Source organism: Pristiophorus japonicus, chromosome 19, assembly GCF_044704955.1.
Source record: "Pristiophorus japonicus isolate sPriJap1 chromosome 19, sPriJap1.hap1, whole genome shotgun sequence".
NCBI lineage: Eukaryota > Metazoa > Chordata > Chondrichthyes > Pristiophoridae > Pristiophorus > Pristiophorus japonicus.
In genome coordinates, this window is record NC_091995.1 from 94,696,554 (window position 1) to 94,724,505 (window position 27,952).

The window sequence follows — 27,952 nt, forward strand, 5'->3', positions numbered from 1 at the left end:
CATGTTTAGGGAGGGAAGTCCAGAGCTTGGGGCCTGGGCAGTTGAAGGCACGACCGCTACTGGTGGGGAAAAGGAAATTTGGGATGTGCATGAGGCCAGAGCTGGAGCAAGGCAGAGATCTTGGAGGGTTGTAACGCTAGAGGAGTTTAGAGAGATAGGGAGGGATGAGACCATAGAGATATTCGAACACAAGGATGAGAATTTTGAAATCAAGACGTCGCCGACCGGGAGACAATATAAGTGAGCGAGTACAAGGGTGATGGGTAAGCGGGATTTGGTGCAAGGGAGGATACAGGCAGCAGTTTTGCATGAAAAGTTTACAGGAGGTGAAAGGCGAGAGGCCGGCCAGGAGAACTTTGGAATGGTCGAGTCTGGAGGCAACAAAGACAGATGCGTGGATTACAGCATGCCTCTATTTAAAAAAAAACAGAGCAAAGGCAATTTCTTCCAGAGGTTTTATTTCAATTTAAATTAAAAAAAAGCATTCTTTAACCCTGTGATTATGTTGCAACGTGGGATTGCTGAGGGGGCTTCAGCCTGGATGCTTTCGAGCAGAAACGCACGGTGCTGACGCAAGACCATGACAGTTCATTCACTTCATCCACGGGCTTCTGCGGAGAGGACCCTGCAGGCTCCAAGGAACCGAACACGAGGGTAGAAGTGGGCGCCCAGTTGCAGAGGGGAACTGGTTGACAGAGTGGGCTCCGAACATTATCCTTTCCACTGCTTTTTTGTGTGTGTTTGTTTTATGTATAAATATCGCTGCTTCAATGAAAACTCAAGACAGAAGCTGATAGCTGCTTCGCCGCCCCAACAGAGGAATCCAAGGTAGCCGCCAATCCAGCTCCCAGCCCACATCTTTTCCACAACTGTTAAAAAGAGATCTGGGTTCTGGAAACGGGCGCTGCGCTATCTCGAGGGGCGCAAGCAGTTTTGGGACCGAGGCGCTCAGAAAGCTGAAGTGCTGATGAGAAAGTAAAAATGGGCAGGTTTCAGATCTCCAGCTGAAGTCAGTAGAAACCTCAAACATTAATCCAGTAGAAGATGTTTGATAGTTCCTGCTCCAGTGGGACCCACCCCCCCCCCCACCTTTTACAACAGAGATGAAATTCCATGGCCGAAAAAAACGCCCGCTATACTATAGCGTTGCCCCAATTAAAATTAAAATGAGGCGGAGTTCGGATGCAAAGCAATGGCAGACTGCAGTAGTTTGAGACCGGATTTATAAAACGAATGGAGGGGCGGCAAAAAGAGCAGGTGACGAGGAAGCTGTCGGGGGGGGGGGGGGGGGGGGGGGGGGAAAGTACCCGAATAAAGTACATGGGGGGGGGGGAGCGGCTGCAGTGCCACTCGCTGAGTTGGAGGAGAGGGCTGAGTGTAATCGATGGCTTGCTTTAGCACTCTCTGCATGGGGTCATAGATTTACACAGCCCGTTGAGGACGGGGGACCAGAGAAGGTGCAGGCCAGAGAGGGACAAAAATAAAAAACAAATGCTGCAGGACCAAAGAGTTTCATGTGTGGACACTGGGATGGCTGTCTCTTCACAGCAATCTCTTGCTCGTGGGCCAAAGGGAGAGGGGGGGGGAAGAGAGAGAGAGAGAGAGAGGGGGGGGGGGGGGGGGGTCAGGAGGAGGGGGGTAGGGAGGGAACAAAGTTCCAGCTCGGCGTGGTGTTATCAGAGGGCTCAAAGGCACATGCTGCAGTAAGTGAAGGGGCAAGTGGACTCCAAACAGACCCCCCCCCCCCCACTCCCAGGTCGTGTTACGAGTGTGGCTGTATCACCACCAGGTGCTCTCCGCCTGCTCACTAGAGACCCGGATCAGTACCTGCAGTGCTCAAGAGGGCCAAGGCATTGTCTTCCAGCTCGGCCGAGATGTGTTGAATTTCAGCTGGGCTGCTCATTGCTTGCGCGCTCAGGAGACTCGGGCTAAAACAGACGTTAACATCTGGACATTTAAAAATTTATGCAGTATCCTGGCAAAGGAGAGACTATTCTTTTGTTTTTGGAAAAGAGTACTGGAGAGTAATTCACCTTTCACGAGCTATCTCTCCTCCTTACCTTCTAGCTTCAGTTTGCAGGTTTGAGTGCAGATAGAAGCCATTGGGAGTTTTACTGATGAGACCCTGAAGCTAACTTCAGAAACAAAAAACAGAAGATGCTGAAAATGGAGAGGTTGAGTCGGTGCGGGAATGAGAAAGGATAAAGCACGAACCTTGCTGCTTCAGATGCTCGCTGGTCTATTTATCTCTCCCGTTTCTCCCCCCCCCCCCCCCCCCTTTCGGCTCCCCACGAGCATGCCAGCCCCGGCTAAGGGCATCAGTGAACCCAGACACACCGAGCATGGACCAAGAGACTGTGTCTCTTGGTCAGCCCGTGGCAACTAGGGTGTTACAGGAGGGGGGCGGAAACTACAGTCCTACTTCTCGGTTCTTGCTGGGGCTACGTTTCCGCACGCACGGGCAGTTCCTTGTTCAGGGGGGCCCCATTCTTCGCGTGCAAGCTGAGGTGATGAGTGTAGGCCGGCTATTTGACCGGGGCGGGGGGGGGCATCGCAGACGGACCTTTTCACCCAATCACCGCACCCCGTGCACTTCCCAGCCAAAGCCAAACCAGGGAGCGATCGGCGTTGGGATTCCTGGGCGATTTATTTTCGTCCGTGAGCACTAGGGAAACTTAAACTAATATTGGGCAACCTCCCCTCCCAACTCCAGCAACTTAGTCAGGATAAGCCAACTTATCAGGGGACAGGAATTGAATCTGGGTAGTAAGCTTTGCATCTTGTGTTTATATATTACCAGCCACTTGTGATCTTTCCTTTGTTCCCTTCGTGGAGCGTTGAGTGGAAATTATCACTCCCCTCCCACAAACAAAGCTATGGTCAAAATAAAATGCATGCAACAATAAACGAGGAGGGCGGGTGCGATTATAGGAATTATATATCCTCAACCTGCCCGTAGGGAGGGGGGAAAGAAAAAGTGTAACTTTCCATTTACAACCATGTCAGATTTACACAGCACGACAAAGTTACTGACCTTCCTCATGGTGGAGGCGTTTCCTATTTTTAATCAACTCGCTGCACCGTTAACTATTAAAGATTGCAAATAATTACCGGCATGCCAACGGTTCCGTAACCAAGAAGTGATAAAAGAAAAAGAAAAACACCCAGAGTATTCGAAAGAAAAAAAGACAAATGGAATTAGGAGTTCAAATAAAAATGGTAGGGGAGGCAGGGAGACTGGGCACACTGACGTTGCCAGTAGAGGAGGCAGGGAGACTGGGTACATTGACGTTGCCAGTAGAGGAGGCAGGGAGACTGGGTACATTGACGTTGCCAGTAGAGGAGACAGGGAGACTGGGCACATTGACGCTGCCAGTAAAGGAGACCAGGGACTCTGGGTACATTGACGCTGCCAGTAAAGGAGACCAGGGACTCTGGGTACATTGACGATGCCAGTAAAGGAGACAGGGAGACTGGGCACACTGACGTTGCCAGTAGAGGAGGCAGGGAGACTGGGCACACTGACGTTGCCAGTAGAGGAGGCAGGGAGACTGGGTACACTGACGTTGCCAGTAGAGGAGACAGGGAGACTGGGTACATTGACGTTGCCAGTAAAGGAGACAGGGAGACTGGGCACATTGACGATGCCAGTAAAGGAGACAGGGAGACTGGGCACATTGACGCTGCCAGTAAAGGAGACCAGGGACTCTGGGTACATTGACGTTGCCAGTAAAGGAGACAGGGAGACTAGGTACATTGACGTTGCCAGTAATTCTGGTTACCTTACTGCCACTATTTTTATTTTTGGTTTAAAATGGAAACCAACCATGAGATGGGAGTGCCAATAACCTGGAGCTGATGATGGGCCTGGAGCCGACATGGGCGAGACCTGGGAAATGGGGAGGGGAGGAGAGGGAGGAGGATGAGGGAGACCTTCACCCCAAGTCACGCTACTTATTTGAACCCCTAACTGTCGTTGCGCGCCAACAGACCGAGGCGCTTTCTTTTGAGCGGTCGCAAGTCTTTCAGTCTTCATTCACAGAATGCCAATGGGTGCCTCTAAAAGCACGCGGCTGGATTAAAAACACCCGTTTATTCGTGGTTACCGGAAGAGTAAAAATTCAAACAGCGCAGTTTCCCCTCGAGCTGTGCGCCAGACCCAGTTGCGGCGTGTGGTGCGATGGGTAGTTTTTTTTCTCGTTTTTTTTTTGTTTTGTTGGGTTGCGTTGGGTGGAGAGAGGGGAGATGAGCTGCGTGGGAGCAGACAGTCTGATTGTCCCAGCCTGTCCCTTTCCGGGTTCCCAGGTGATTCGGTCGGGCAGACCCGGTACTAGGCCTTCGCTTCTTTCCCTGAAAAGGAGAGCGGAAGGAGGAAGAAAAAAAAAATCAGATTGAGTTATCCTCATGCGAGCCAAGCAATCAGACATTTACTCGCACCATTCAGAGTCTCCTGTGTTGTGCCATGTTTTAAAACACTTGGATTTCTATAGTGCCTTTCATGACTACCAGATGTCCCAAAGCGCTTTACAGCCAATGAAGTACTTTTGGAGTGTAGTCATCATTGTAATGTGGGAAACGTGGCAGCCAATTTGCGCACAGCAAGCTCCCACACACAGCAATGTGATAAATGACCAGATCGTCTGTTTTTTTGTTGTAAGAACATAAGAAGTAGGAGCAGGAGTTGGCCATACAGCCCCTTGCACCAGCTCCGCCATGTAATACGATCATGGCTGATCCGAGCATGGAGCCAGGTCCACTTCCCTGCCCGCTCCCCATAACCACTTATTTCCTTAACGGTTAAGAAACTGTCTATCTCTGTCTTAAATTTATTCAATGTCCCAACTTCCACAGCTCACCAAGGCAGCAAATTCCACAGATCCTCAGAAGAAATTCCTCCTTATAAGAACATAAGAATTAGGAACAGGAGTAGGCCATCTAGCCCCTCGAGCCTGCTCCGCCATTCAACAAGATCATGGCTGATCTGGCCGTGGACTCAGCTCCACTTACCCGCCCGCTCCCCATAACCCTTAATTCCCTTATTGGTTAAAAATCTATCTATCTGTGATTTGAATACATTCAATGAGCTAGCCTCAACTGCTTCCCTGGGCAGAGAATTCCACAGATTCACAACCCTCTTGGAGAAGAAATTCCTTCTCAACTTGGTTTTAAATTGGCTCCCCCGTATTTTGAGGCTGTGCCCCCTAGTTCTAGTCTCCCCGACCAGTGGAAAACAACCTCTCTGCATCTATCTTGTCTATCCCTTTCATGATTTTAAATGTTTCTATAAGATCACCCCTCATCCTTCTGAACTCCAACAAGTAAAGACCCAGTCTACTCAATCTATCTTCATAAGGTAACCCCCTCATCTCCAGAATCAGCCAAGTGAATCGTCTCTGTACCCCCTCCAAAGCTAGTATATCCTTCCTTAAGTAAGGTGACCAAAACTGCACATAGTACTCCAGGTGCGGCCTCACCAATACCCTGTACAGTTGCAGCAGGACCTCCCTGCTTTTGTACTCCATCCCTCTCGCAATGAAGACCAACGTTCCATTCTCCTTCCTGATTACCTGCTGCACCTGAAAACTAACTTTTTGGGATTCATGCACAAGGACCCCCAGGTCCCTCTGCACTGCAGCATGTTGTAATTTCTCCCCATTCAAATAAAATTCCCTTTTACTGGTTTTTTTCCCCAAGGTGGATGACCTCATATTTTCCAACATTGTATTCCATCTGCCAAACCTTAGCCCATTCGCTTAACCTATCTAAATCTCTTTGCAGCCTCTCTGTGTCCTCTACCCGCTTTCCCACTAATCTTAGTGTCATCTGCAAATTTTGTTACACTACACTCTGTCCCCTCTTCCAGGTCATCTATGTATATTGTAAACAGTTGTGGTCCCAGCACCGATCTCTGTGGCACACCACTAACCACCGATTTCCAACCCGAAAAGGACCCATTTATCCTGACTCTCTGCTTTCTGTTAGCCAGCCAATTCTCGATCCATGCTAATACATTTCCTCTGACTCCGCGTACCTTTATCTTCTGCAGTAACCTTTTGTGTGGCACCTTATCGAATGCCTTTTGGAAATCTAAATACACCACATCCATCGGTACACCTCTATCCACCATGCTTGTTATATCCTCAAAGACTTCCAGTAAATTAGTTAAACATGATTTCCCTTTCATGAATCCATGTTGCGTCTGCTTGATTGCACTATTCCTATCTAGATGTCCCGCTATTTCTTCCTTATTGATAGCTTCAAGCATTTTCCCCACTACAGATGTTAAATTAACCGGCCTATAGTTACCTGCCTTTTATCTGCCCCCTTTTTTAAACAGAGGCGTTACATTAGCTGCTTTCCAATCCGATGGTACCTCCCCAGAGTCCAGAGAATTTTGGTAGATTATAACGAATGCATCTGCTATAACTTCCACCATCTCTTTTAATACCCTGGGATGCATTTCATCGGGACCAGGGGACTTGTCTACCTTGAGATCCATTAGCCTGTCCAGCACTACCCCCCTAGTGATAGTGATTGTCTCAAGGTCCTCCCTTCCCACATTCCCATGACCAGCAATTTTTGGCATGGTTTTTGTGTCTTCCACTGTGAAGACCGAAGCAAAATAATTGTTTAAGGTCTCAGCCATTTCCATATTTTCCATTATTAAATCCCCCTTCTCATCTTCTAAGTTTTAAGTGGGCAGCCCCTCATTGTAAGATTTTGCCCCCTAGTTCTAGTCTCCCCTATCAATGGTATGTTAATTGAGGGATAAATAATGGCCCCCAGGATCGTTCCCAGATCTCATCCCCTTTTGCTGTGAGGATGAACCCACTGGAGGCCACAACTCCTTAAGCCCTCGGCACGGGAGGGAAGGAATCACCAGGCTCCATCGTGGAATGAAACTCCTTCATGGGGCCCTTACAGCCAGGCAAAGAAGGATTCCACCACCCCTAACCCACCCCTTATTGATTTGTGCTGGTTTGGAACGCAGCCACCAGGAGGCGCAAATTCCACGTGCCGCCCCCTGCAGCCCAGTTCGAATCCCACCCCCTCTAGCACTATCACCGGTTAAGTCGACACCGCCACCGCTGACCTTTTTTGTCGCTCTCCCGCTTCTTGGCCGCGTCTTCCCGCTGCTTCCGGACGATGGCAAGCCGCGCCAGGTCAGCGCGTGCCTGTTCGGTCTTCCCCTCGAGGTGAAGTTTCATGTACCTCTCCCGTGCTTGCTGCTTCTCAATCTCTTCCCTGAGAAACGTTGGTTTTAGGGTGCGGGGTGGGGGAGGGGGGGAAAAGGAAGAAATTAAAACAAAATTCGTATTAGTGCTGTGTGATTTTAAAAGTACTTGGATGTGCGCTTGAAGTGCCATAACCTACAAGGCTACGGACCAAGAGCTGGAAAGTGGGATTAGTCTGGCACAGACACGACAGGCTGAAATGGCCTCCTTCCCTGATGTAAATTTCTACGTTTGGAATTAATAGCTCGTTTTACTGCTGGGCCCTAAAGAAAATGGTTGGCAAAGTCATTAAACAAATGAGATACGCGACAGCAAGCCTTAAAGAAAATGTTATTCTAATGATTTCCCTTTGGAGATGAGCCGATCCTAATGTGTATGGAGAGAGTACAAATAAAGAGCGCACAGCGAAATCTGCTTCGAGATGCAGAGGGAGGCAATACTATGTCTGTAAAGACAAGACAACTGTACAGGGCGTTGGTGAGGCCACACCTGGAGTATTACATACATTTTTGGTTCCCTTATTTAAGGAGGGATATATTTACATTGGAGGCAGTTCAGAGAAGGTTCATGAGGTTGATTCCTGTGATGAAGGGGTTGTCATATGAGGAACGGTTGAGCAGGTTGGGCCTGTACTCATTGGAGTTTAGAAGAATGAGAGGTGATCTTATTGAAATGTGTAAGATTCTGAGGGGGCTGGACAGAGTGGATGCAGAGGATGTTTCCCCTTTTGGGAAAATCTAGAACTAGGGGGCATAGTTTCAAAATAAGGGGTCGCCCATTTAAGACGGAGATGAGGAGGAATTTCTTCTCTCAGAGGGTCGTGAATCTTTGGAATTCTCTACCCCACAGAGCTGTGGAAGCTGGGTCATTGAATATAATTAAGGCTTAGATTATAGACAGATTCTTGAACTGCAGGGGAGTCGAGGGTTATGGGGAGCGGGCAGAGAAGTGGAGTTGAGTCCATGATCAGATCAGCCGTGATCTTATTGAATGGCGGAGCAGGCTCGAGGGGGCATTTGGCCTACTCCTGCTCCTATTTCTTATGGGCAAGTGAGTCTTGATGTGCGATAGGATAGGGGCAGTTCTGGACAAGCTGAAGTTTACGGAAAGTAGAAGATTGGAGGCCGGCTGAGGAAAGCATTGCAGTAGATTGAGTCAAGAAGGGACAAAAGGCTTCAGCGGCAGATGGGCTAATGTGGAGGACGGAGGCGGGCAATGCTTTTGCGATAGAGACAGCAGGGAGTCGGAAACTCAACTCAGGATCAAAACTACTTGGATGTGCACTTGAAGTAACCTACAGGGCTACGGACCCAGAGCTGGAAAGTGGGATTAGGCTGGGTGGCTCTTGGTCGGCCGACCGGCACGGACACGATGGGCCGAAATGGCCTCCCTTCTGTGCTGTAAATTCCTATGATTCTATGAACAGAAGGCCAAGGCTGTACACTGTTTGGTTCACCGGGAGATGGTGGACAGGGAGAGGGATGGAGCTGGTGGCGAGGGTTACGGAGTTTGTGGTGGAAACACTCGCCGTGTTGACGGGGAATACTTTACAGTGTCAGCTAGCCCGGAGAGAAAGCACATTACAGACTGCAGGTTTGAAATGTGACACGCGACCTACCTTTCTCGCCTGGAGAGCTCACGCTGCGGGGGATTGAGATCCACTTCTGTTATTTTCTTGTTTTTCTGTACTATTCGGTTTGGGTTCTCGATCTCTATTAAACCTTCCACTCCCTTCTTCTTCGGCTGCTTCAGAAAACATTTTAAAAAAAACGTAAGAAACAGAAGCAGGAATAGGCCAGGCGGCCCCTCCAACCTGCTCCAAGTCGGACCTCACCGAGATTTCTCTATCAAACCCATTTCAATGACCCAAAAATTATTTCTCCACTTCAAACAAGGGGAGGAAAAACTGCCGACTTAAAAAAAACAACCGCCTTAAACCCAAAATGTCCCTTTATTTAGATGCTCGTGGCTGCAGGCGATAACGCAACGAGTGATAAGTGGCTATTTCAGCTCTTCTGCCTCTGATGGCGACAGTTGCCCGTCAAAGATCACAGGAGAGATTAGAAACATAGAAAATAGGTGCAGGAGTAGGCCATTCGGCCCTTCGAGCCTGCACCACCATTCATAAGAACATAAGAATTAGGAACAGGAGTAGGCCATCTAGCCCCTCGAGCCTGCTCCGCCATTCAATAAGATCATGGCTGATCTGGCCGTGGACTCAGCTCCACTTACCCGCCCTCTCCCCATAACCCTTAATTCCCTTATTGGTTAAAAATCTATCTGTGACTTGAATACATTCAATGAGCTAGCCTCAACTGCTTCCTTGGGCAGAGAATTCCACAGATTCACAATCCTCTGGGAGAAGAAATTCCTTTTCAACTCGGTTTTAAATTGGTCCCCCCTATTTTGAGGCTGTGCCCTCTAGTTCTAGTCTCCCCGACCAGTGGAAACAACCTCTCCGCCTCTATCTTGTCTATCCCTTTCATTATTTTAAATGTTTCTATAAGATCACCCCTCATCCTTCTGAACTCTAACGAGTAAAGACCCAGTCTACTCAATCTATCATCATAAGGTAACCCCCTCATCTCCGGAATCAGCCTAGTGAATCGTCTCTGTACCCCCTCCAAAGCCAGTATATCCTTCCTTAAGTAAGGTGACCAAAACTGCACGCAGTACTCCAGGTGCGGCCTTACCAATACCCTATACAGTTGTAGCAGGACCTCCCTGCTTTTGTACTCCATCCCTCTCGCAATGAAGGCCAACATTCCATTCGCCTTCCTGATTACCTGCTGAACCTTTATTCAATATGATCATGGCTGATCATGCAACTTTAGTACCCCATTTCTGCTTTCTCTCCATACCCCTTGATCCCTTTGGCCGTACAGGCCATATCTAACTCCCTTTTGAATATATCTAACGAACTGGCCACAACAACTTTCTGTGGTAGAGAATTCCACAGGTTCACAATTCTCTGATTTACAGGTTTACTGATGCTAACCGTGACATGCCCAGCACTCTGGCGCACACACAGATGAGTGCAGCTCCAGCTCGATATCCAACATTCCACAGAAACACTGAATATTACACAGCAGAATGGTGAGAATGTGGAACTCGCCATCACGGGGAGGGGTTGAGGCGAATAGCACGGATGCATTTAAGGGGAAGTTGGATAAACACGTGAGGGAGATAGGAATAGAACGTTATGCTGATAAGGTGAGATGAAGAGGGGTGGGAGGATAAGAAATAGGAGCAAGAGTTGGCCATACGGCCCCTCGAGTCTGCTCCGCCATTTAATATGATCATGGCTGATCCGATCATGGACTGATGCTACCCGTGACGAAAGGCACTTCCCTGCCTGATCCCCATAACCCCTTATCCCCTTATCGGTTAACAAAATAAGAGCTCGTGTGAAGCATGCTTGCTGCACCCATCTCCGAGCCTTCGCTTGCAGCCTGCTACAGAAGCTGGAATCAGTCTCGTGTCACTCGGCTTGTCGTGCTCTCTGCTATATAAAGACAAGGGAATGTCACGAGGAAGCAGGGTGAATCTAGTTTCCATACGAGCAAAAGAGCCCCATTAAAATAAACCGATTGGTTCAAAGATAAATGAACCTACTTCCCACATTACAACAATGATTACATTCCAAAAAGTAACTCATTGGCTTTGAGCCGTCCGGTGGTAGTGAAAGGCGCTATAGAAATGCAAGTCTATCTACAATATATATATATAAGGACACGGACACATGGCTCCTTTTGGAGGGGGTGGGGCCGAGGGGGGAGGGACTGAGCTCCACCTAATAACTGAGGAACTCACCGTACGGGGAATCGGAGGCATAGACTCGAGACCATCACTCGGCATGCGTTCCGCGACCAGTACCCTGGCCGCGGGTATGGCCTTCACAAGTAGCAACACCAGCTCACACTGTACAGTTCACACACACACACACACACACACACACACACACACACACACAGGCACCTCCCGCAACATGGCTACAACACATCACATTCCCCCATATGGTCAGACAGCCATTAACTTAATATTGGAGTGTGGTTTAATGCACGGGGGGGGTGGGGGAAAAGAGGAACCACAACTAGGGTTCCTGCTCTCCGGTAAATCCCTGCTGGAAAGTGTCAGTTGAGGAAAGGATCCAGCTCAGTTTTGAAGCTCTTCATGGCCGAACAGCCCACAGACAGAGACTGTCTAGGCTCACACAAAAGAATTAGGAGTATAACCATAAATGCCCCTTGCGCCGGCTCTGCCATTCAGTAAGATCATAGTTGATCTTCTACCGCAACACTTTCCTGTCCGATCCCCATAATCCCTCGATTCCCCAGTTCAAAAATCTATCAATGGCGACCTTGAATATACTCAACGATTCAGCATCCACAGACCTCTGGGGCAGAGAATCCCAAAGATTCACAACCCGCTGAGTGAAGAAATTCCTCCTCATCTCAGTCTTAAATGGCTGACCTCTTATCCTGAGACTGTGACCCCTGGTTCTAGACTCTCCAGCCCGGGGGAAACATCCTCTCAGCATCTACCTTGTCAATCCCCATCAGATTGTTATACGCTTCAATGAGATCACCTCTCATTCATCTAAACTCCAGAGAATATAGTCCCATTCTACTCGATCTCTCCTCATAGGACAACTCTCTCACCCCGGGTTTCAATTTAGTGAACCTTTGTTGCATGTGAAGAATGGGTCGCTTGAGTGAGCTACAAGAGGGAGTCTGTGGAACTGCATCTCAGCAAGATTCAGAGCCTTCAGGAGAAGGTGGGGGGGGTGGGAAAGAGAGAGGGGGGGTGCAACAATTGATTAAAGACAATGCAACTGAACAGCTCTGAAACCAATTTTATTTATGAAGCCTACACATCAAGGGATTAGATATCAGCAGCAACGTGTGACTGACTGATACCCTAAGTGAAGCCTTTGACAGTAAATGGTCAGTGTCTGCGGGGTGGCAGCAGAACATGCACAAAAAGAGCATGAAGCATAGCACATATCCCTCCTGTTTGGCTCAGAGACATGGACCATGTACAGTAGACACCAAGTCGCTGGAGAAATATCACCAACGATGCCTCCGCAAGATCCTACAAATCCCCTGGGAAGTCAGACGCACCAACATTAGCGTCCTCGACCAGGCCTACATCCCCAGCATTGACGACACTTGATCAGCTCCGCTGGGCAGGCCACATCGTTCGCATCCCAGACACGGGACTCCCAAAGCAAGCGCTCTACTCGGAACTCTTTCACAGCAAACGAGCCAAATGTGTGCAGAGAAAACGTTACAGGGACACCCCTGAAAGCCTCCCTGAAAAAGTGCAACATCCCCACTGACACCTGGGAGTCCCTGGCCAAAGACCACCCTAAGTGGAGGAAATGTATCCGAGAGGGCACTGAGCACCTCGAGTCCCATCGCCGAGAGCATGCAGAAACCAAACACAGGCAGCGGAAGGAGTGTGCGGTAAACCAGTCCCACCCACCCTTTCCTTCAACCACTGTGACAGAGACTGTTCTCGTATTCAGCCACCTGAGAACTCATGCTAAGAGTGGAAGCAAGTCTTCCTCGATTCCGAGGGACTGACGATGATGATAATATCCTTTTCACAGTCAAGGGCACTCACCTCGGAGTCGTCTTCACTGCTGTCAGAATCATGGTCACTTGCATTCTCGGGCAGGTCCTTTGCCTAAAGGTTTACAAGACACAGAATTCATTAGCTTGGGCAGCGACAAATAGAATCATAGAAATTTACAGCACGGAATGAGGCCATTTCGGCCCATCGTGTCCACGCCGGCCGACAAAGAGCTATCCAGCCTAATCCCACTTTCCAGCTCTAGGTCCGTAGCCCTGTAGGTTACAGCACTTCAAGTGCATAGCCAGGCACTTTTTAAATGTGGTGAGGTTTTCTGCCTCTACCACCCTTTCAGGCAGTGAGTTCCAGACCCCCACCACCCTCTGGATGAAGACATTTCCCCTCAAATCCTTCTACCAATTACTTTAAATCTATGCCCTCTGGTTGTTGACCCCTCTGCTGAGGGAAATAGGTCCTTCCTATCTACTCTATCTAGGCCCCTCATAATTTTATTCACCTCAATAAGGTCTGTTCTCAGCCTCCTCTGTTCCATTGGTGAATTCTGTAATCCCAGATTTGGGAGGGAGGGGAGGCGAGGGACATCAGAAGGTGGAGTAAAAAAATCTCCACTTTTCCCCAATGTCCTGCAGCACATTAGCTGCAGAGTAAAGCACCCTTACAACCAAGTTCAAACCTTCCGCGATCCCCAGTGTACCCGGATGCATTTCAACCACACATTAATTCACCATTCTCCTTTGGCCAAACTGCGCGTTCAGGGCCTGGTTATGAGCAGTTCCGCAGCATCCACGAAGAACTGGACTGAACACTCTTAGGAAGAGTGAATTTCAACACATTGCTAAATTACTGAACTCACTGAAGCTGCCAAATGGAAGACTTTGCATTGAGCATCAGAGCACTCCAGGGGCCAGGTGGAGCATCGATGCAGGGTAAAGCTCCCCCTATCCCAACGCCACATGGATTCGCGCCCACTGCAAGGCTGTCCTCCCTCCCCTCCCCCAACCTATCTCACACAGGCAGCCAGATGAGGAACGTTTCCATTCCAACGGTTTCAAGTTGTATTTGAATCCAGGTCCCAGGGAGCAAAAGCCAAGTGCCTGACCCAGCACATGACCCAGTCTCTTCCCCTTCCCCCCACCCCTCAGTCCAGTGTAAACTCAAGTTTCAACAGTGGAAGGAATATTGAGTCTCAACAACAGGAATGTTTCGGGCCTGCTTCATCACAGAAGGGTCCAGAGTTGCAGGCAGCTTTTCGAAGATGTTTTATTGGAGAGAGCTCTCCGCCACTCTTCTCCTTTAAAATGCTCCTTAATTCTCATCCTTATTTTCAAATCCCTCCATGGCCTCTTCCCTCCCTATTTCTGTAATCTCTTTCAGCCCCACAATCCCCCCCCAGAGATGTCTATGCTCCTCTAATTCTGCCCTCCTGTGCATCGCTGATTATAAATCTCTCAACCATCGGTGGCCGTACCTTCTGTTGCCTGGGCCCCAAAGCTCTGGAACTCCCTCCCTAAATCTCTCCGTCTTTCTACCCTCCTTCAAGACGCTACTTAAAACCTACCTCTTTGACCAAGCTTTTGGTCACCTGCGCTAATTTCTACTTATGCGGCTCGGTGTCAAATTTTTCATCTCAACACTCCTGTGAAGCGCCTTGGGATGTTTCACTACGTTAAAGGCGCTATATAAATACAGGTTGTTAAAACCTACCTCTTTGACCAGTCACCAATGTTCCCGTTAAGTCGCGCGGCCATGCAGTTAACTGCAGGTCCCGCGCAACGGTGTTATAATGGAAACAAACATGCATATGCGGTAATCTGAATGGTACCACGCTCCCAAAAAGAAATTAGCTGGAACACTGCCAGTCACCTGTCCTAATATCTCCTTAAGCGCCTTGGTGTCAAATTTTATTTGATAACACTCCTGTGTTGTGAAGCCACTGGGAGACGTTTTAATACGTTAAAGGCGCAGGTTGTTGTGGGAGATGCCGTGTCCCGGTCCTGCCAACGTGCGAGTATCCAGTGTCCAGGAAACCCCACACGGTTCGACAGCGCAACAAAGCTGCTGGACACTTGCCTTTTCTTTCTCTGCTTTCATCTGAGCGTCAATCTCATCTGGGTTTGTAAACTGCTTCGCCCTCCCCTTGTGACTTCGTTTACCTGGAGGAATTGGAGAAGAAAAACACACATTCCCATTAGAAGCTGCAAACAAGCAGATGGGACGGTGTGTCGCCAAGGTTCTAGATGCATGCAAGTTCGGTGTTTCTCAGGGCTGAACGTCGCTAACTTGCAAATCGGAGAGAAGTGTTCAACAGTCAGTTGAACACGCCAATAAAGCAGCTTTCAGAGACTTCAGAGAATCACAGAAATTTACAGCACGGAAGGAGGCCATTTCGGCCCATTGTGTCCGCGCCGGCCGACAAAGAGCTACCCAGCCCAATCCCACTTTCCAGCTCTCGGTCCGTAGCCCTATAGGTTACGGCACTTCAAGTGCACATCCAAGTACTTTTTAAATGTGGTGAGGGTTTCTGCCTCTACCACCCTTTCAGGCAGCGAGTTCCAGACCCCCACCACCCTCTGGGTGAAGAAATTTCCCCTCAAATCCCCTCTAAACCTCCTACCAATTACTTTAAATCTATGGCCCCTGGTTGTTGACCCCTCTGCTAAAAGAAATAGGTCTTTCCTATTCATGCTATCTGGGCCGCTCATAATTTTATACACCTCAATGAAGTCTCCCCTCAGACTCCTCTGTTCTAAAGAAAATAAACCCAGCCTATCCAATCTTTCCTCATAGCTAAAATTGTCCAGTCCAGGCAACATCCCCGTAAATCTCCTCTGTACCCTCTCTAGTGCAATCACATCTTTCTTGTAATATGGTGACCAGAACTGCAAGCAGTACTCCAGCTGTAGCCCAACCAGCGTTTTATACAGTTCAAGCATAACCACTCTGCTCCTGTATTCTATGCCTCGGCTAATAAAGGCAAGTATTCCGTATGCCTTCTTAACCACCTTATCTATCTGGCCTGCTACCTTCACAGATCTTGGACCTGCACTCCAAGGTCCCTTTGTTGCTCTGCACTTCTCGGTGTCCTACCATTTAATGCGTATTCCCTTGCATGTTAGCCCCCTCAAATGCATTACCTCACACTTCTCTGGATTGAATTCCATTTGCCTCTGCTCCACCCACCTGACCAGCTCATTGATATCCTCCTGCAATCTTCTGACCTCAAGTTCAACTGTTGCAACAATCTTTTGCCGCATTGGCATGATGACTTATTTTTTGGTGTTATTTTTAAATGATAATTATGTGTGTTCATCCTCCAACTACATCACAACAGTGACTACACACAAAAAGTACTTCATCGGCTGGAAAGCGCTTTGGGATATCCTGAGGCCGTGAAAGTGTGGTGGAAGTGCATGTTCTTACTTTCATCTTTCTATCATTTCCTGGTGAGATTTTCTGAATCCACTGGCTGAGAGTTGACTGAACTCAACCAATTGGGGAGGGGGGAAAATTAATACGCAAAGTGCCAGCTGTGGCCCAGTGGGCAGCACTCTCGCCTCAGAGTTAGAAGGTTGTGGGTTCAAGTCCCACTCCAGGGACTTGTGCACACAAATCTAGGCTGACACTCCCAGTGCAGTGCTGAGGGAGCGCCGCACTGTCGGAGGGGCCGTGCTGAGGGAGCGCCGCACTGTCGGAGGGGCCGTCTTTCAGATGAGACGTTAATCCGAGGCCCCGCCTGCTCTCTCAAGCGGATGTAAAAGATCCCATGGCACTATTTTGAAGAGCATGGAGTTATCCCCGGTGTCCTGGCCAATATTTATCCCTCAACCAACATCCCTCACTAAAACAGATTATCTGGGTCATTATCACATTGCTCTGTGTGGGAGCTTGCTGTGCGCAAATTGGCTGCCGCATTTCCCACATTACAACAGTGACTACACTCCAAAAGCAGCTCATTGGTTGTACAGCGGTTTGAGTCTTGAAAGGCGCTATATAAAGCATAGCTTAAAGAGAATTTTATCCCAATAAAAGCGCTGCTCCACAACGCAATATCTCAAACAATAAAAGAAGGAATCCCGATCAGAGCATAAAAATGCAAGATCGATCACAGCCTACGTACACTCGGGACGATATGCTGGAATTCTGTACAAGAAGCTGATTATGTAACTGATGTAGATACCTACAGATTCCACAACAAATACTGCTACAGGAAAACTCGAGTGAAAAAGAACATACAAACTGCATTATGTGCACTCCCTTTACCATCAGAACCATGAAGGAAGCGAGCAAAATGCAGAGACATTGTAATCTTTTAACATCTGTAGTGAACAATCTTGTAGGGCCCATCTCCTGTAGCTCAATTGTGGGGGGGGGGGGAAAAGAGACGTCAGTGTATAAAAGCTACTTCTCATTGCGGTTCTGCAGGGTAAGCATTCTCGCAATCTCAGCCACTGATTTTGATTCAGAACAACTCCGTAAGTGAAAGGAATAGTTTCGATTTTATATAAAATATAAAATATGAAATAGAAATCTAATACTATGCAGTGCATCGGACATAGACAGGTTGGTGAAATAAGCGGACACGTGGCAGATGAAATTTCACGCAGAAAAAATGTGAAGTGATGCGTAAGAGAAGAAATAGGAGCAGGAGTCGGCCATTCGGCCCCTCGAGACTACTCAGCCATTCAATAAGATCATGGCTGATCTGATCTTGGCCTCAGCTCCACTTCCCTGCCCGCTCCCAATAACCCTCGAGTCCCTTATTGTTCAAAAGATCTGTCTATCTTCACCTTAAATATACTCAATGACCCAGCCTCCACAGCTCTCTGGGGCAGAGAATTCCACAGATTCACAACCCTCAGAGAAGAAATTCCTTTTCATCTCAGTTTTAAATGGGTGACCCCTTATTCTGAAACTATGTAAACTATGAACCATTTTGGCAGAAAGAATGAGGAGAGGATATCTAAACGAAATGGTACAATCCTAAAGGGGGTATATTTGCACAAATCGTTGAAGGTGGCAGGGCAGGTTAGGTTGAGAAAGCAGCTAAAAAGGTTTATGGGATTCCTGGGCTTCATAAATAGATGTACAGAGTACAAAAGTGTTGAAATTATGAACCTGTATCAAATACTGGTTCGGCCCCAACTGGAGTATTGTGTCCAATTCTGGGCACCACACTTTAGGAAGGATGTGAAGGCCTTAGAGAGGGGGCAGAAAGGATTTACGAGATGGTTCCAGGAACGAGGGACTTCAGTGACGTGGATGGACTGGAGAAGCTGGGGTTGATCTCCTTGGAGCAGAGAAGGTTAAGAGGAGATTTGATCGAGGTGTTCAAAATCATGAGGGGTCTGAACAGAGTAGATAGAGAGAAACTGTTCCCATTGGTGGAAGGGTCGGGAACCAGAGGACACAGAGCTAAGGCGATTGACAAAAGAACCAAAAGGTAATGCAAGAAAAAACTTTTTTACGCTGCGAATGGTTAAGACGTGGAATGCACTGCCTGAAAGCGAGTTGGAGGCAGGCTCAATCTCGTCTTTCAAAAGGAAGTTGGATAAGTATCTGAAGGAAAAAACTTGCAGGGCTATGGGAAAAGGATGGGAGAGTGGGATTGGCCGAGAGTGAGCACGGGCTCGAGGGGCCGAATGGCCTCCTTCCGTGCTGTGACCATTCTATGATAACTATTAAATTATTCTTGGGCAGAGCGTGTAGGCTCCCAGCTTCTAAAATCATGTCATTACACCATGGGACACGACTATATTAATGAATGACTGCGCTCTCGCCCACTGCCAAACAACATTAGCTCCCCAATGCCTCAAATTTTAAATTCTCACCCTTGTGTTTAAATCCCTTCTGTGCCGTGCCCATTCCCATCGCTACAAGCTCCTCCAGCCCTAAACCCCTCTTTATTCCTCTGACTCTGGCCTCGTGTAGTCCTTTCAAACCCTCACCCTGCCACTGGCAGCCATGCGGTCAAACAACTAGTGCCCATGCTCGAGAATTCTCTCCCTAAACTCCTGGGCCTCGCTACCTCTTGGTCCTCATTTTACCATTCTTAAATCCCACCTCTTTGACAAGCTTTTAAAATAAAAGTGTGATCTTGCCCCTTAGAAAAAAAGCATCAAAAACCTGGGTGGGTTAGTAACTGCACAAATTAAAAGCGCATTAACAGCTCTCCGCCAAAACGACGTGTATTTATATAGCGCCTTTAACGTAGTGAAATGTCCCAAGGTGCATTATGCGATAAAAATTTGACACCGCACAAGTAGAATGGCGGCAGACTAGGAAAAGGGGAGGTGCAACGAGACCTGGGTGTCATGGTTCATCAGTCACTGAAAGTGGGCACGCAGGTACAGCAGGCAGTGAAGAAGGCAAATGGTATGTTGGCCTTCATAGCTAGGGGATTTGAGTATAGGAGCAGGGAGGTCTTAATGCAGCTGTACAGGGCCTTAGTGAGGCCTCACCTGGAATATTGTGTTCAGTTTTGATCTCCTAGTCTGAGGAAGGACGTTCTTGCTATTGAGGGAGTGCAGCAAAGGTTCACCAGACTGATTCCAGGGATGGCTGGGCTGTCATATGAGCAGAGAGTGGATCAACTGGGCCTTTATTCACTGGAGTTTAGAAGGATGAGAGGGGATCTCAGAGAAACGTATAAGATTCTGACGGGACTGGACAGGATGCGGGAAGAATGTTCCCGATGTTGGGGAAGTCCAGAACCAGGAAACATAATCTTAGGATAAGGGGTAGGCCATTTAGGACTGAGATGAGGAGAAACTTCTTCACTCAGAGTTGTTAACCTGTGGAATTCCCTGCCGCAGAGAGTTGTTGATGCCAGTTCACTGGATATATTCAAGAGGAAGTTAGATATGGCCCTTACGGTTAAGAGGAGCAAGGGGTATGGAGAGAAAGCAGGAAAGGGGTACTGAAGGAATGATCAGCCTCGATCTTATTGAATGGCGGTGCAGGCTCGAAGGGCCGAATGGCCTACCCCTGCACCTATTTTCTATGTTTCTATGAAATTAACGCAGTTTACCAAAAGCTTGGTCAAAGAGGTAGGTTTTAAGGAGCGTCTTGGAGGAGGAAAAAAAGAGAGGCAGAGAGGTTTTGGCAGATAGTTCCAGAGCTTGGGGCCCAGGCAACAGAAGGCACGGCCACTGATGGTGGTGCGATTATAATCAGGGATGCTCAGGAATTAGAGGAGCGCAGGCATCTCGGGGGGTTGTGAGGATGGTGGCGATTACAGAAATGGGGAGGGGCGAGGCCAAGGAGGGATTTGAAAATATGAGAATTTTGAAATTGAGGCGTTGCTTAATCGGAAGCCAATGTAGGTCAGCGAGCACAGGGGGTGATGGGTGAGCAGGACTTGGTGCGAGTTAGGACACGGGGCAGTGAGCACAGGAGGTGATGGGTGAGCGGGACTTGGTGCGAGTTAGGACACGGGGCAGCCGAGTTTTCTCTAACAAGTACATTCTCAGCCAAGCCGATCAGGTGCTTTCTCTCCGCTCCAGCTGTAATCTGCTTCTGGCCGCAACTGGGGAGGTAGAAAGGTGCTGCTCAGAGCAGAATCAGCCCTCCTCTGAGAGTCGGGTGCATCACAAACCTTCTTGCGGCCAATGATGAAGGCCTGGGATAGAGATGCAATTTCAAGCAGGAAAGGCCCATTTGTTACTATTTAAAAAAAGTGTCAAACAAGTATGTATAGAAAATACAGAGTACTTAACAAAAAGTACACCCGCATATATGTCTGAAATTCTTCTCTGTATTGGAGGTGTAACCCATTCCTTTTAGCATGTGTTAAAATAGAAGGGACAAATTGCAGGCAAACCTGTTAAGTATTGTATGCTAGTATCCCACAGAGCGATTTCAGGGCCTTGAGAACAACAAACTTTTTAAACTGGCATCTGATCAAAGCTCGAAGATGGCTGTGTGTTTTTTTTTATAACATAATTTTACTTTAACCCATGCCCCATCAAAACACAGAAGGGAAATAGGTCCTTCCTATCCACCCTAGCAGAGGGGTCAACAACCAGGGCACACATTTAAAGTAAGTGGGGGGAGGTTTAGAGGGGATTTGAGGGGAAATTTCTTCATCCAGAGGGTGGTGGGGGTCTGGAACTCACTGCCTGAAAGGGTGGTAGAGGCAGAAACCCTCACCACATTTAAAAAGTACTTGGATGTGCACTTGAAGTGCCATAACCTGCAGGGTTACGGACCAAGAGCTGGAAAGTGGGATTAGGCTGGATAGCTCTTTGTCGGCCGGCACGGAAACGATGGGCCAAAATGGCCTCCTTCCATGCTGTAAATTTCTATGGTTCTATACTTTCCTTCCCCTTTAAGCTGTTGTCTCTTCACATTACTTGCTACTTTGCTGTTGCCCCCATATCCATTCCTTATTGCTTCGCTCCCACCATTTCGGCAACAGGGGTGACTCGGAATTCCACCCCCTGATTTGATACAGTCACACAACTGCCTTGTAAACTCTGGGGACAGCAAATTCACAAACCATATTTATCTGGTGATCTCATCCTACCCAGGACGCACTACGCGAGGTGAAGCAACTTGGAAGCCGGAATTGCTCCCTGATGGTAAATGTGCAGAATCGCCCGTGACATCAAACCGAGGTTGTTATTTAACCCAATCCACAAATAATCTCTCAACTTTACCAGTGTTTGAATCGCGGTGCTTCAGAGTGTATTTAGTAACCATCACATAGCCATTCTTATCTCACTCAATCCTGTTCTTCAAATCCTAAAACTCCTTTTGTGCACACTGGGCTGTCTGCTTTGTACAGGCGTATCCGTTTATTTGCAACTCGCTTAACTGCGCGTCTCGTTTCAACGCAACCCTATAGTTCTGCATCCCCCACCCCTCCGATTGTTAAAAGTTAGCTTTGTTGCGGGTTTAATTTAATGCATATCCCGTTTACGTGCAAGTGTGGCCCACGGGAATCCCGCTTTACTGGGAACTAGTCACGGATATTTCTTATGTTCTTATCAAGGGTTACGGGGAGCAGGCAGAGAAGTGGAGCGAAGTCCATGATCAGATCAGCCATGATCTTACTGAATGGAGGAGCAGGATCGAGGGGCCGTATGGCCTACTCCTGCTCCTATTTCTTATGTTCTTTGCCTCTCAAGCCGATTGGGTTCGGTCAACGTGCCCAATAACCGGTTTGACCTGGTTTCCACCTATCGGTTACTGGCGTGTGGGCGAGGGAGGAAGGGAAGGCGAACCTCTAGATGGCTCAACAACAAAAATAAGGTGCCATGGCCTGTCGCTGCCTGGGCAAGAGGGTTTTTGGAGCGGTTTGACTGAATTGAGGATTGGGAAAGCTGTTAATGCAGCTGGCATTTCTGGATCTCGCAGTTCTAGAATTCTGAAAAGGGAAAACAGACGTCTTGTAGGACTGGCAAAAAAATGCCAACCGGGATTGGGAACGGAAATGTGAGAGCAAGCGGGCCAATGCAGGGGATGGTAGTTTAATCACAGAAGAGCTCAGAAAATCCCGCTTGACTGATGGCTGCCTGTTGAAAGATAAAAGCAAAGATCTCGGCGTGGAAGGATGACCGATGCAGAAATGTCTTCTCTGAATGACTCGGAAAGGGGATGCGAGTGAAGGTGTGCCCAATGTTAGAGAGACCCAGTCAAAAGAAAGAAAGACTTACACTTATAGAGCGAAAAGCTGGATGAATTTTATGCACAGGATGGGAAAGTGTGGGGAGGCTGATGAATTCTGATCTCCATCGAAAAATAAATCAGTAGTATATAAAAAAACTCAGGAGATGAGAGTACTTAATTTTGAAGATGTTATACAGTATTTATCTTTTTAAGATGTTGAGAGATGTTACCCATTATACCAGCTTTGGGAAAATAAAGGGGGCCATTCATAAGACCTGCCTGGATTTCTGTTATTTCCTGCATTATAATAATTTGCAATTTGTGCAATTGCCCTGACCAGGTTCAGCTGTAGTCACACATCAACTAACCCAAACCAACTGGGAGGCAAAAAGAGAGACTTGGATTTATATAGTGCCTTTCACAACCACCGGACGTCTCAAAGCACTTTACAGCCAATAAAGCCGTTTTGGAGCGTAGTCACTGTTGTAATGTAGAAATGCGGCAGCCAATTTGCGCACAGCAAGTTCCACAAACAGCAATGTGATAATGACCAGATAATCTGTTTTTGTTATTTTTTTTTGAGGGATAAATATTGGCCCCAGGAAATCGGTGAGAACCCCCCTGCTCTTCTTCAAAATAGTGCCACGGGATCTTTTACGTCCACCTGAGAGGACAGACGGGGCTTCGGTTTAACGACTCATCTGAAAGACGGCACCTCCGACAGTGCACTGCTCTGGCGTGTCAGCCTAGATTTTAGTGCTCGAATCTCTGGACTGGGACTTGAACCCACGACCTTCTGACTCAGAGGCAAGGGTGCTGCCCACTGAGGCACAGCTGACACTGGCAAGTAAAATAAATCATGGTCAGAACATAAGAAATAAGAGCAGGAGTAGGCCATCCGACCCCTCGAACCTGCTCAGCCATTCAATAAGATCATGGCTGATCTGATCATGGACTCAGCTCCACTTCCCTGCCTGCTCCCCATAGGCACCACTCTTGGGCACCCACCCATGCTCATTCATAGGTCTCCTACTCTCACCCAACAGAATTCTTTCATCTATTCTCGTGCTGGTACTTTGGCAGCAGCTGAGGAAGAAAGAAAATAGAAACTCCTCACATCCTGAGGGCTTCCGAATCAGTGAATCACTTGACAGCCATCTGCACACAGCAAGGCCCCACAAACAGCAAGTGAGATTAATGAACAGGTCATCATTTTTTTTTCTGCCGTTGGTTAGGGAAAAACGTTGGCCAGAATACCAGGGAAATCTTCCCCGGTCTTCCAATAATGCCACGAGATCCTTTGTATTTAAAAAAAAACCAGACGGGGTCTCGGTTTAACGCCTCATCCAAAGGTGCGATGCTCCCTCGGTACCATTAGCAGCGATCACGAGCTTCAGTCCTGGAGTGTGGCTTGACGGGATTGGACAGGTTAGATGCAGGAAGAATGTTCCCGATGTTGGGGAAGTCCAGAATCAGGGGTCACAGTCTAAGGATAAGGTAAGCCATTTAGGACCAAGATGAGGAGAAACATTTTCTCCCAGAGAGTGGTGAACCTGTGGAATTCTCTACCACAGAAAGTTGTTGAGGCCAGTTTGTTAGATATAGTCAAAAGGGCGTTAGACAGCTAAAGGGATCACGGGGTATGGAGAGAAAGCAGGAATGGGGTACTGAAGTTGCATGACCATATTGAATGTTGGTGCAGGCTCGAATGGCCTACTCCTGCACCTACTTTCTACGTTTCTATGAACCCACAGCCTTCTGACTGAAGAGTGCTACTAACCGAGCCAAGCCGACACTGGTTCAAGTTAAAAAATAAAAGCTGCGCCGGGTGCTAACTCCGCACGGCTTCAAGAGGGAGCGGTTTGTGGCTGGGGCAGAGATCGCATTGTGTAAAAGCGGAGTGGATTAAAAGTTAGTGCACGCATGGACTACATAATCTCCGGGACTGGTTTCAATCCCTTGAGGGGATGCGGAGAGGAATCTTCCGGATTTCATTACATTGGCCCTGGGTTTATCTGTTTTTTGGTCTCTCCCAGGAGTTTGTACGGCTGCGGGGGTGGGGCGGTAAGAAACTAGTCTTGAATGATCTCCAAGCACAAGATTTGACGTTTTATTTTTACTTGCAAGTTTCCCTTGCTGGCATCCGACAAGCGCTTTACAGAATCAGCTGTTTAACTGCAACACAATATATGCAGAAATATAAATAAAGTCAAAGTGGCCTTGCTATAACAATGTAGAAGGCACAGGAAAATGGACCCGACAGGGGGCAACAATCTGGCGGGGCAACTTTCAACATTAAGTAAAAGTACATGTTTTCATAGAATCACAGAAAGTTACAGCACGGAAGGAGGCCATTTCGGCCCATCGTGTCTGCGCCGGCCGACAAAGAGCTACCCAGCCTAATCCTACTTTCCAGCTCTCGGTCCGTAGCCCTGTAGGTTACGGCACTTCAGGTGCACATCCAAGTACTTCTTAAATGTGGTGAGTGTTTCTGCCTCTACCACCCTTTCAGGCAGTGAGTTCCAGACCCCCACCACCATCTGGGTGAAAAAAGTCCCCCTCAAATCTCCTCTAAACCTCCTACCAATTACTTTAAATCTATGGTCCCTGGTTGTTGACCCCTCTGCTAAGGGAAATAGGTCCTTCCTATGGGTTTTGATGGCACAGATTTTTAAAAAATTTCTAAGTTATAAAAAAAAACACAAACCATTGTCGAGCTCTGCTCAGACACCAGTTAAAATATTCATCATTCTCAAGGCCCTGAAATCACTCTGTGGGATACCAGCATACAATACTTAACAGGTTTGCCTGAAATTTGCCCCTCAATTTTAACAAATGCTAAAAGAAATGGATTATATCCCCAATACAACAGCCCAGAGAAGAATTTCAGACATATACGACAAGAGTTTGGCACCTGAATATCACCACATTTCAAAGTCCAAATCTAAAAGAAAAACTTCAGGTGAATACAAAATCAGCCATTTACTCTGTCGCCAATATTTCGGAGGTTGTAATTCAGTTTCTAATTTCTGGCTCTCCAACAGTTGCGAATAAGCCTGGTCACAAGTAATGGCTTAATAAAGTAAGATGGCCCACAGCAAGATTACACTGGCAGATCTCAGACACGAGGGCAGAACAGTTCTTACACAGTACAGCTCCATCTTCCTGCCACCCTTGCAATTGCTGACTCACACATATGATACTCTAGGCCTCTAGACCCCAACTCCCTTAATCCGTGGGACTGAGTCATGGCCACTACTGTCTGGTAGAAATTTCACTCTCTAAACTTTAGGGCTCATTTCTACAAAATGTATAATTCTGGGGGCGGGAGTGAAAGAGGAGAGGAAAAAAGACACCACAAAAATAGTTTCAGTGCTACTGGAGGCACATGTGTCAGAAATCAGCCAGGATCCCAGTGAATGCAGCCACATGCGACTGCTCTCATGAGCCAGTGCGCAGGGAGGGGAGGGGAGGGGAAAGGAAAAAATTGGACATAAACATCGTCTCTCCATAACTCACCAGTTCCCAGGAAACCAGAACTATAAACCTTCCAAATTAAAGTGGTACAGAGATTGAGATATTTTACTTATAATATTTCTCCTTCATGATTACTATGATCATTTCCCCCACCACTAGTCATCGTAAACACTATCCTCCCCTTCCCCAGTCATCACGACCATCCCCTCTCACCCCCGCAGTCACCGCGACCCCCCCCCTCCATCGCCCCCGCGAACCCTCCCCATCGCCCCCGCGGTCACCGTGACCCCCCCCCCCATCGCCCCCGCGAACCCTCCCCATCGCCCCCGCGGTCACCGTGACCCCCCCCCCATCGCCCCCGTGGTCACCGTGACCCCCCCCCCATCGCCCACGCGGTCACCGTGACCACCCCCCATCGCCCCCGCGGTCACCGTGACCCCCCCCCATCGCCCCCGCGGTCACCGTGACCCCCCCCCTCCATCGCCCCCGCGAACCCTCCCCATCGCCCCCACGGTCACCGTGACCCCCCCCCCCCATCGCCCCCGTGGTCACCGCGGCCCCACCCCCATCGCGGTCACCGTGACCACCCCCCATCGCCCCCGTGGTCACCGCGGCCCCACCCCCATCGCGGTCACCGTGACCACCCCCCATCGCCCCCGCGGTCACCGTGACCCCCCCCAATCACCCCCACCTCGCCCCACCCCTGCGACCCCCTCCTCGCCCCCGCGCTCTCCGCGAACCCCCCCCCTCGCCCCCGCGACCAACGCGACCCCTCGGTCACCGCGACCCCTCGCCCCCGCGACCCCTCAGTCACCGCGACCCCTCGCCCCCACGAGTCAGTGACCCCTCGCCCCCACGAGTCACCGACCCCTCGCCCCCAAGAGTCACCGCGACCCCTCGCCCCCAAGAGTCACCGCGACCCATCGCCCCCGCGACCCCTCGCCCCCGCGACCCCTCGCCCCCATGAGTCAGTGACCCCTCGCCCCCGCAGTCACCGCGACCCCACGGGTCAGTGACCCCTCGCCCCCGCGACCCCGCAGTCACCGCGACCCCTCGCCCCCACGAGTCACCGACCCCTCGCCCCCGCGACCCCTCGCCCCCATGAGTCAGTGACCCCTCGCCCCCGCAGTCACCGCGACCCCACGGGTCAGTGACCCCTCGCCCCCGCGACCCCGCAGTCACCGCGACCCCTCGCCCCCACGAGTCACCGACCCCTCGCCCCCACGAGTCACCGCGACCCCTCGCCCCCACGAGTCACCGCGACCCATCGCCCCCGCGACCCCTCGCCCCCATGAGTCAGTGACCCCTCGCCCCCGCAGTCACCGCGACCCCACGGGTCAGTGACCCCTCGCCCCCGCGACCCCGCAGTCACCGACCCCTCGCCCCCACGAGTCACCGCGACCCCTCGCCCCCACGAGTCACCGCGACCCATCGCCCCCGCGACCCCTCGCCCCCATGAGTCAGTGACCCCTCGCCCCCGCAGTCACCGCGACCCCACGGGTCAGTGACCCCTCGCCCCCGCGACCCCGCAGTCACCGCGACCCCTCGCCCCCGCGAGTCACCTCGACCCCTCGCCCCCGCAGTCACCGCGATCCCTCACCCCCACAGTCAGTGCCCCCTGCCCCGGGTTGCCATGGCGCCGCTCGGGCCCAGTGTGTGTCGGGCGGCCTCAGTGCGCGGGGCGGGGGGTGAGGCGGATCAAACCCCCTCCGTCACACCGCGGACCGCGCTCACCTCCCCGCGGCATCTCGGCAGCGCCTCGCTCGCTCGCTGGGTCTCTGACTGACGGACGGGACGGGACGGGAAGGCCCGGCGGCTCCACTCGGCGGACACCCACAATCAGCACCGCGCGCCGCGCCGCGCCGCCCGCTGACTGACAGGCCGCTCCGCCAATCACCGCGCCCCTCACATCACCGCGCAGGGGGGCCATCCAATCACCTCGCCCTGACATCATCACCCCCACCGGCCGGCCAATCGCAGCGCCAGCGTGCCCGCCTCCAATAGGATGAGTATCTGACCAATCAGAGGGTGAA

The 27,952-nt window shown here is 49.6% G+C and overlaps 1 protein-coding gene across 4 annotated transcripts; it reads right to left on the minus strand.

The window, feature by feature from the left end:
• Window positions 1–441: 441 nt before the first annotated feature.
• On the minus strand, window positions 442–27,836 carry pdap1a (pdgfa associated protein 1a). Of its 4 annotated transcripts, none has more exons than XM_070861864.1 (6): window positions 27,654–27,836; window positions 14,904–14,986; window positions 12,864–12,926; window positions 8,854–8,978; window positions 7,094–7,245; window positions 442–4,350 (listed from the first exon to the last, which is right to left on the minus strand). In XM_070861864.1, exons 1-6 carry the CDS (start codon window positions 27,664–27,666, stop codon window positions 4,331–4,333), a joined length of 456 nt encoding a protein of 151 aa, XP_070717965.1. In that variant the 5' UTR covers window positions 27,667–27,836; the 3' UTR covers window positions 442–4,330. The 4 variants fall into 4 exon arrangements, with proteins under 4 accessions (XP_070717965.1, XP_070717963.1, XP_070717966.1 ...); XM_070861862.1 differs by having other exon boundaries at window positions 8,854–8,981; XM_070861865.1 differs by having other exon boundaries at window positions 12,864–12,920; window positions 14,898–14,986.
• Between the last annotated feature and the right edge of the window lie 116 nt (window positions 27,837–27,952).

Excerpts from the sequence above, each read along its gene's own strand:
- pdap1a (XM_070861862.1), bottom strand. Across the intron at positions 12,927-14,903 it reads TGAAAGCAGAGAAAGAAAAG|GCAAAGGACCTGCCCGAGAA; the intron begins GCAAGTGTCCAG and ends GTAAACCTTTAG. Across the intron at positions 7,246-8,853 it reads GAGCTCTCCAGGCGAGAAAG|GGAAGAGATTGAGAAGCAGC; the intron begins GTAGGTCGCGTG and ends AACGTTTCTCAG.